At 41.8% G+C, this 9,060-nt stretch overlaps 1 protein-coding gene across 3 annotated transcripts; it reads left to right on the forward strand.

Annotated features, from left to right (window-relative positions):
- The first annotated feature begins 783 nt into the window (after nt 1-783).
- LOC100285702 (folylpolyglutamate synthase) lies at nt 784-8,271 on the forward strand. Of its 3 annotated transcripts, none has more exons than XR_004849235.1 (16): nt 784-1,093; nt 1,181-1,308; nt 1,398-1,463; nt 2,097-2,206; nt 2,387-2,447; nt 2,586-2,669; nt 3,077-3,133; nt 4,267-4,327; nt 4,408-4,454; nt 4,555-4,632; nt 5,546-5,710; nt 5,790-6,038; nt 6,157-6,235; nt 6,302-6,724; nt 6,830-6,939; nt 7,523-8,267. XR_004849235.1 is itself a non-coding variant. In XM_008682196.3 (16 exons), exons 1-16 carry the CDS (start codon nt 850-852, stop codon nt 7,586-7,588), a joined length of 1,761 nt encoding a protein of 586 aa, XP_008680418.1. In that variant the 5' UTR covers nt 784-849; the 3' UTR covers nt 7,589-8,271. The 3 variants fall into 3 exon arrangements, 2 of the variants coding, with proteins under 2 accessions (XP_008680418.1, NP_001152065.2); XM_008682196.3 differs by having other exon boundaries at nt 6,569-6,724; nt 7,523-8,271; NM_001158593.2 differs by having other exon boundaries at nt 834-1,093; nt 3,074-3,133; nt 6,569-6,724; nt 7,523-8,242.
- The last annotated feature ends 789 nt before the right edge of the window (nt 8,272-9,060 follow it).

Below are 9,060 nucleotides of genomic sequence, written 5' to 3' on the forward strand. Positions count from 1 at the left end.
AAAGTTCATTTATAGAACCCCAAAATAATCTATCAATTACCTTTTTAATGGGGCTAAAATTGGAGGCACGAGACATGTCCGGTGCACCGCTAATGCATGTACTTGACATTCTTGTGTGCTTCTGGCAATTATAATTCCAGCAACTGTAAACTAGTCGTTAGTGCGTGTGTTACAGTTGATGAACCTGATTACATGCTCTCCAAGTTCTCTATCCAGTGTGGTGTCAATGCAATACAGGATACATCCAATGGAATTGAAGTGGATGTGCTAGTTTACATGTTCTCTAAGTGCCCTACCTAGTACACCATCCGACGATCAGGTAAGGGAAATTTGGTGCACACTAGACTTTATCTATGCTAGCCTAAAAAACTATACAATATGTGTGAGCTTGCTTCATGTCCAGTGCACATGTCTAGTGCACCAGTGGACACGTTCGATACATTTGAAAAAGCTTTACCGAGAGCAATTTCTCATATCTTTCAAGCGTGATAACTCTCATATTTTGCTAAACATATTAGAGCATAGCTAACATTTTTCAAATTGTTTTCCATAAATATGTTTCCTTGCTCTGGAATGTGTCACTTAGCCTATATGCAATCTTAGACATACATGCAGTTTATTTTTCTTCTTCAATTGGTCGGCAGGATTCTTAATTTTGAGTGATTTTGTTTGCACTTCTAAGATTTTATAGAGCGTTTGCATTTCTATTGAAGTGCTACCTCTAGTATGATTTTTCCTTCTAACGATGATCGCATAAATGGCCCAATGGGCCAGCCAAAGCCCAGGCACGACTTTTTCGCCATAAAACTTGGCTGATCTGCTCCGCGCCACTCATCGAACATCGGAGAGATGCGCGCGGGCGGCGGCGCGCCTCCCCGACACGCACCACTCTCCCCGACCGCCTCCGCCACTGCCACGCTAGTACCCGCTTCTGTCGCCATGCCCACGCCGCGCCTCGTACACCTCCGCCACCTCCTCTCATTCCGCTCCGCCCTTCCCCGCCCGCTGGGTCCCAACCAAAGCCACCCGCTCCCCGGGTCGGTTCACCCGTCCCTTCTCCTCCCCCGTGCCATGGCTGGTGTCGCATACGCAGGTGAGCGATGACGAGCCAGCTGAGCCCGTACTGTTAAGTCTCCGTTGCCTTTCTGGCTTGTGAATCGATGGTGCGTGTGGAGCGCAGGTCTGGCGACGGGGTCGGCGGAATACGAGGAGGTGCTCGGGTGCCTCGCGTCGCTGATAACGCAGAAGGTGCGCGCGGACACCGGCAACCGCGGCAACCAGTGGGAGCTCATGTCCAAGTACGTCCAGGTGGGTGTCGCCGGGGTGTTTCCGTTTGGTTCGTGTCTCGGTGCCTTCTGCTGCTGTTGTTTCTGATTGAGGTGAGGTTGCGTTGTCAGATACTGGAACTGGAGGAATCCATCGCGCAGTTGAAAGTGGTTCACGTTGCTGGGACCAAAGGGAAGGTAACCGCTGCTTGTGTTGTTGCACCGTGGGGTTAGCTTTCTTATACAGTTCTGAACTGCTTCCGATGGAGTTAGCTATATATGCGGTTTTCAGTAACACACTTACTGGTGATCTTGCACAATCACCATTCATGACGGTAGTTGTTATGGAGTTATAACAATATCTCAGTGTGACAGTGACCAGTGCTGGATTCAATTTTTTTATGGAACACGCGGGAGAGCTGTGTATGTTTGTATTAAGAAGAGGATCCAGAACATTTGTTTCTGTTTGTCCTGTGTTTCCCTATAGAACAGTGGAGCCAGCATTTTACTGTCTTGTCATTAAAAAGAAAAGAGACATACAGGAGGAATCATGCGTCTTTAATTTCTGGGATACAGGGGGTATCTGAAATCATAATTGCAACCAGCAAAATCTTTATTGTAGAATTGGAAACCTCCATACCTGTGGAGTTTCTCTTTCCTGATAAATGGACTGGACTGCAAACTTTGTTTGCCAGACCAATGTAAATGAATGGAAGCTCTTTTGAGATTGTTCTAGCGCTCAATATACTGTGGAAACTCTATGCCTGTCTTGCAAAGGAAAACGTTTAAATGGATGCATCATGAGATCTCTTTATCTTTTCTATCCTTTAGGGTTCAACATGCACATTTGCTGAGTCAATCCTTCGATCATGTGGTTTCCACACTGGGCTCTTCACTTCACCACATTTGATGGATGTCCGCGAGCGATTTCGGCTTGATGGGTACTTTTCTTTGTTACTGCCTTTCAACCTTTATTTTGTTTATTATCAGTTTGGTATGTTTAGCTTGTTCTCATTGTACCTGAATGCATTTATAGTTGACTTGCTTGAATGTATTTAATTCTTTCTATCATTATGTGCCTTGACACTTATTGAATATCCTATGTTCTAATGAGTCTATAGGCTGGACATTTCAGAAGAAAAGTTTATTAGGTATTTCTGGTGGTGCTGGAAGACACTGAAGGTAACTATCCATCTGATTTTTTATATGGTTAATGAAGTATAAAATAAACAACAGTGGATCTGTGAGATTTTACTCTGAGTTTTTGGGCTCCTAGGAAACAATCACTGATGCTGTTGAAATATTTTTTGTACCTTCCAGGACAAGACTGGTGATGGTGTACCGATGCCGGCCTACTTTAGGTTCCTTGCACTGCTAGCATTCAAGATCTTTTCAGATGAGCAGGTCTTTTTAACCATTTAGTGGGTGTAGGAAGGATATCCCAGCTTCTTTTTAAATGGATTTTGAAGCCTTTTCCCAGTATGAGGAATTTGTAGATATTGCCTCATTTTATATGAAAATAAATTGGTAGAAAAGCATATCTTGTGTATCTGTGTACAGTAGTGGAATATAAAAGGTTGTTTCCTCCATAATACCTGTCATCATCTCCATTCAGAACTGTCTGTTGGTAATGTTCTTGACAGATATGACACTATTAATAATTTGCATTATAAAATCCTTAATTATCTAATAAGTTTATTTAAGAAGCATTACTGTTTAAGGTAGATAAAGCTGTCATACGTTGCTCAATTTTTTATGCTTTCCTAGCAGCATGTTCAAAACAATTTTCTTGTTTTGTCATGTTTAAGCAGGTGGATGTCGTAGTGCTCGAGGTTGGTTTGGGAGGGAAGTATGATGCAACAAATGTGGTGCGTGGCATGCTTATTATCACTTTCTATTCAAATAACAATACACAATAGTAGAAAGTGTTCATGATTCATGCTATATAGTCACCAAACAAAAAGGAAGCTTGTTGACTAGCAAGACTTATGTTGATATACCATCTCGACCAATGATTTCAAGTCGCCTAGTCGAACCCTGGGACCGACCAGGCGACTAATCGCGATTAGGCAACGACTAGGGCGACTAGTCGACCCCTAGTCGGTCCTAGTCGTTCCCTGGTCGTCCTAGACTAGTAGTTATACTTATATAGGTATATATATAAATATACATGTATACATTATATAAATTAGAACAAACAACTAGGATAAACAAAGTAACATATTGCTTCATTGTTTAGGGTTATTTAGGGTTTAGGGGGGAGAAGTGGGGGAGCAGGAGGGACCTTCAGATGACGTGCTCATCTGGTCACTGGTTCGCAGCCACCGCCGGTTGGAGACTGCAGCAGTGCAGCAGGCGAGCAGGACTGCAGGAAAAGGGGCAGGGAACGCAGGGTGTTGTAGCCGCCGTTGTAGCCAGTTAGCCGCCGGTGTAGCCGCCGACAATCAGGAGTTCAGGACTGCAGGGGCGGTGCCAAGAGAGGAGAGGAGAGGAGACATGCAGGTTGGAGACTGTTGGCAGCTAGGTTAGAACAGGAGAGGAGAGGGTACTCTAAATTAGACTGTAGATGGGCTAAAAAAGGCCCAATAACTAAACCCTAGCCGGGACGACCAGGACACATAACTCGAACGACTAGTCGCCCTAGTCGGCGATTAGTCGGACGACTAGGTCTTCTAGTCGAGTCGTCCAGCAAATCGTGTCCTAATTTCCGACCAGCCCGACTAATCGCGATTAGTCGGACGACTTGAAATCATTGATCTTGACTTTCTGATTGAAATGTTGAACCTTACAACTATATTTTGTATTCAAAAAGTTTGGATTGAGATCTCTGTGCAAGCTATAATAGATGAGTGGTGCTGTAGTTGGCTCATATAGCCATCTTGGTTCAATTGCGCCGTGCATAATCTGTTTGAAGTTCACACTTGGTGCTTGTAAAAGTCATTAACAATAGCTTGACTTGAACAAATGCTGAGGAGCATAGCTGATTTGTAAACACTTGCAGGTCAGAGCACCTGTAGTTTGTGGAATAACATCCCTTGGGTATGATCATATGGAAATTCTTGGTTAGTTATGAAACTGAAAGATGAAATAGCATCCTTAGTATCGTTTTACACAGCCAATGTTTGTTCTTCCCAATGAGCAGGAAACACACTTGGAGAAATTACTAGAGAGAAGGCTGGGATACTGAAGGTTTTTTGCTAGCTTTGCTGAGATATTCATCAGCTGACCTACTATAGCTAAAACTGATTTTTTTTCCTTGTTTCATATATGGCCTTTTTTCTCAATGCAGAAAGGAGTTCCAGCGTATACAGTTCCACAGCCAGAAGAGGCAATGTCTGTACTGATGAAGCGAGCTACTGAATTGGGTGTATGTTACATTTGATGTTGCTATCATTTTTAGTTGTCACCATGTCTTGGCCTGGAGCTATGGTTTCGGCAGTTCAAGGACAAGAAATAGCTGCTCATTCATCAGTGCAACAAACTAGCTATGTGGCTGGCAACATTGTGAAGGTTAGATTAGTATGGATTCGTTTGTTAGATAAGATCCTTTAGTTGAAGCTGTTAGCTATGCTTGTTAGGACTTAGGAGCCATCCTATAAAAGGAAGGTAATATGGCAAGCTCTAAGGATAAGAAAGAACCCTAAGAAGCAGCCAGAGCCTCTAGAGGGAAGGCAACTAGCTGGTTCTTCCTGCTATCCCTGAGCCTCCACTAGGAGGGAAAGACTGATGAATTAGTTGAAAGAACTGCGACACAAATAGTAGCAATACAAAGATGCGGTTGGAGAAGTGGTCCATGGCTCCATGCCATTGCAAATGCAGTCAATGCCACAGCCTATGGCAGACAAAGGCAGTGACGATACTGGTGGCGAAGACGACACTGATGCCACCATTGAAGGAGGCATGGGTGCAGCAAGCAAGGTTGTTCAGCAAGGAAAACCTTCATCAGTGGTTCGGGATGATTTTTCTTACTATCCCATCTATCCCTAGATGTTGATATATGCCTTTCTTATATAGGCCGGCTCCTGACAAACATAGCTAACAGATACGACTAACTGATCTTAACTAACAAACTGATCAATACTAATATAACCTTCACATGTTTCCTTGGCAGACCACACAGCTAATTTGTTTTGTTGATGTGCAGCTGTTGCTTGGCCTAACTGCCGAACCCCTAGCTCCAGGCCAACACCTAGTCCATAACGCTACCCTTCTTAATTTGTTCATTAACATGATTACAATTACAATCAGCTTTTGACATAATCAACTTTAATTTTCTAAAGGTTTCTCTTCAAGTTGTCCACCCTTTGGACCCACAGAAATTAGAGGATCAACCTCTTGGACTCCATGGTGAGCACCAATACATGAATGCAGGTCTTGCAATTGCATTGGCTAATACCTGGCTTGAGAGGCAAGGCCATTTGAACAGATTACATGTCAAACATTCTGTAAGTACTCCAAATATGTATGCATTCATTTCCCTGCAAGACATACTAGTGACAGTTGTCATTGTACCACTTAATGCAGGGTACCTTGCCAGATCAGTTCATCAAAGGGCTGTCGAGTGCTTGTCTGCAAGGTCGAGGACAGATTATTCCAAATTCACAAGTGAACTCAGAAAATGATCGTGATTCTTCATTGGTTTTCTATTTGGATGGGGCACATAGCTCAGAAAGCATGGAAATGTGTGCAAGATGGTTTGCCCACGCTACAAATAGTGATGGAATACAGCCAGGTCCTTCGGAGCAGCCTCACACTGATAGGGATTCCAGGAAGGTATGCATTACAGTGGCAAATTTTCGTGTCAAATCACATTTCTCTCTCTTTTGCACTTGCACATACCATTTTTCTTCATTTACTATATATTGTCTTTTGGATTTTTTGATGTTTGCAGTTTCTCCTTTTCAATTGCATGACTGTAAGAGATCCTCAGAGATTGCTCCCACGTCTTCTAGATACATGTGCTCAAAATGGTACATCAATCAAATTCTTTATGTCTGTTTGAAGATCTTGAGCCATATAATGATTTCCTTCTGTAGTTACTCACGTGTAATGATGTCTGGACTCTGGAGAAAATACAAGATTCCCCTATAACCAATGCTGATATGGATATCACGTAGAAAATGTCCTTTGTTCCAATGGGTGGCTGGTTTTCCAACGAGTGGCTAGTTAACCAGCTGGTTAAGTAGTGCATGAACTAGCTGCCATACTCTGCATTTGCTTGCTCTTCAAGACCAATTTACTTATATCATGAGTTGCATGAATGCTCCTGTTGGTCTTATAATATTAGTAACCATTTTTCTCAGGTCTCCACTTTGAGCATGCCTTATTTGTGCCAAACCAATCACAGTACAACAAGCTTGGATCCCTTGCATCCCCACCTTCAGAGCGTGAACAAATTGATTTGTCATGGCAGTTGTCGCTTCAAAAGGTGTGGGGAAACCTGCCTCATCACAATAAAGGTTGTTCAAACTTCATTTTGAAATTGTGTTTAGTTGTCAGCATGTGTTTTCTTATTGAAACATTGAGTTGAGCATGATATATGGAACTTTTATGGGATGCTGCAGGTCTAAATGATGTAAACTCTAGCGGAGCTACCTCGGTTTTTGAATCTCTTCCATTGGCAATTAAATGGCTAAGGGAAACTGCTCAACAAAATCAATCGATTCAGTTTCAGGTGAAAGCATATGCTTCATTCTCTAATGTTCTTCCAAATGTTCCATAGCACTTAGACATCTTATCTTTTGCATCTAGTGTTAAATTCATGATTCGCTCAATACTAGGTTTAGCTCTCAACCTCATGGACTTGCAGAATTGAGTGCCAGCGTATCACATCATCTGTAGTAATCATCACTGATTCATGTACTTCATTAAGGCCTTGTTCGGTTATTTTAATTCCATGTGGATCGAAGTGTATTGAGTGGGATTGAGATGTATTTTGACATGTTATGGATTTAAAACGACTCAATCTCATCCAATCCACATGGTTTAGCATCAAAACGAACAAGCCCTAATATTGTCATGTATCATTTAATCTGATTGCTGGTGTGCGACTCTGCACATGTTTATGTTTTCTTGCTTTCCTTTTGTTGTGTTTTCTATTACTTTGAATATCCAACATCTTTGTTACATTTGTTTTTGGTTTTATGTTCCTTCCATGCTACTATTCCATGGTATAAAGGTTTTTTTTTTGCATTTTACATTTCTCTGGCAACTGTTTTCCTACTTACTGATACATTTGCATTTCCACACTGAGCCAGGTCTTAGTTACCGGCTCGCTGCACCTTGTCGGCGATGTCTTAAGATTGCTCAAGAACAATAAGTAACTTCATTTGGAATGGCACATTGTTCAGATTGAACTGGCTGCCTACGGACCACTAAGGCACTAACTGGAGCTTATCGAAATTTGTGATTGGGATAGCACAACATACCAACTTGGTTACAAGGCTGGAAGAAATTGAAAGACATTTTTATTTCAGTTCCAATCAGCGGTAAAATTGTTGTATTTAATCGTTTCTTTAAGTTCCTGGCGTTATGTGCCATCACATCCTCACTCCAGAAGGATGTAACCAATTTTTAGAATGTACAATTAGTGGATTCTCAGCGACACATCTTTGTATGATTGGTGGACGGGTCTGCGTAGCCTTTGCAACAGACAATCAAGAAGACGCTTTGACGGCCTGCTAATTCATTTTTGGTGGAATTTATGGCTGGAACGAAATAACAGAATTTTCCAAAGTCAGCATAGAAGCGTTAATCAAGTGGCCCTTGCAGTCATCAGATATTGCTAGTAGCTGAGGTCTTGTTGATCTGGTCTAGTGGGTTTTTGTTCTTCTCCTTTTATTTTTTCTTTTTTACCCTCTCCCCTCCGGTTCTCTGGTTTTGTATCTTCCATTTCTTTGCTCTCTAATCTAATATATTTCGGAGTGGCAAGTCTTTTGCCCCTTCCTTTCAAAAAAAAAAAAACAATTAGTGGATTATATTATATCAATCATATTATTTATTTATACTTCTCTGGAAAATCAGTATTTCGTAAACCATCTATCTATTTATTTATACAAAGCTCTAATCATGGAGAGTATCTTACTGTTCATCAATAGTACTCTCCTCGATGTACTACTTGCTGTTTGCCCACAGTGCTTCAAATCGTTTTCGGCCCATGTTTACATGCTACAAATCAGTCTTTTTCCTTCTTGGCTAACTTCAATTAACACATGCAGCAGTACTAACTTCACGCTGAAATAATTTAGGAGGAGATCTTTATTTGATTTCGCATGCCAATAAATCATGGCTTCATCCGCTGCGAAGCGCGGGGGTGGTTGTGGTAATTGCAGATTTCGGCTGCATTCCCGTTGGAGAGTTGCTGTCGACATCAGTGGTTGTCACGAGTTTCCTTCGCATAGAAAAACTAAAACTGACATGGTTAGTGTACCGAATTGCATAAATATCTACACCGTATAACATATTTAGTATCAGTATATATTATAAACTGATTCTAATGAGATTAGCTGCATGACTGTTGCAATGATCTTATATTTATAGAGGAAATAAAACATTTAAAAATAGAAAATGTCACACATCTATTTACTAAATTTAGGCGCATGCAGAGACGTGTTTAATTCATGCATGTATTCTTTTTTTGCGCGTACGAATGTGTGGTGGGTGACGCACCCCACAACCTGACTTGGGGAGTGGGGTGGACGCACTGGGCTTGACCAGGTCGCAGGGGTGGTCGGCCTATGTTTCCTCTAACTATTTGAAGCTCAGGGCTCCTAATACACCTAATATATATATATAT

The sequence above is a fragment of the Zea mays genome, chromosome 1, assembly GCF_902167145.1.
Source record: "Zea mays cultivar B73 chromosome 1, Zm-B73-REFERENCE-NAM-5.0, whole genome shotgun sequence".
Taxonomy (NCBI): Eukaryota; Viridiplantae; Streptophyta; class Magnoliopsida; order Poales; family Poaceae; genus Zea; species Zea mays.

Excerpts from the sequence above, each read along its gene's own strand:
- LOC100285702 (NM_001158593.2), top strand. The coding sequence starts at position 850 with ATGCGCGCGGGCGGCGGCGCGCCTCCCCGACACGCACCACTCTCCCCG. Across the intron at positions 2,670-3,073 it reads AGATCTTTTCAGATGAGCAG|CAGGTGGATGTCGTAGTGCT; the intron begins GTCTTTTTAACC and ends GTCATGTTTAAG. Across the intron at positions 6,236-6,568 it reads AGATACATGTGCTCAAAATG|GTCTCCACTTTGAGCATGCC; the intron begins GTACATCAATCA and ends CATTTTTCTCAG.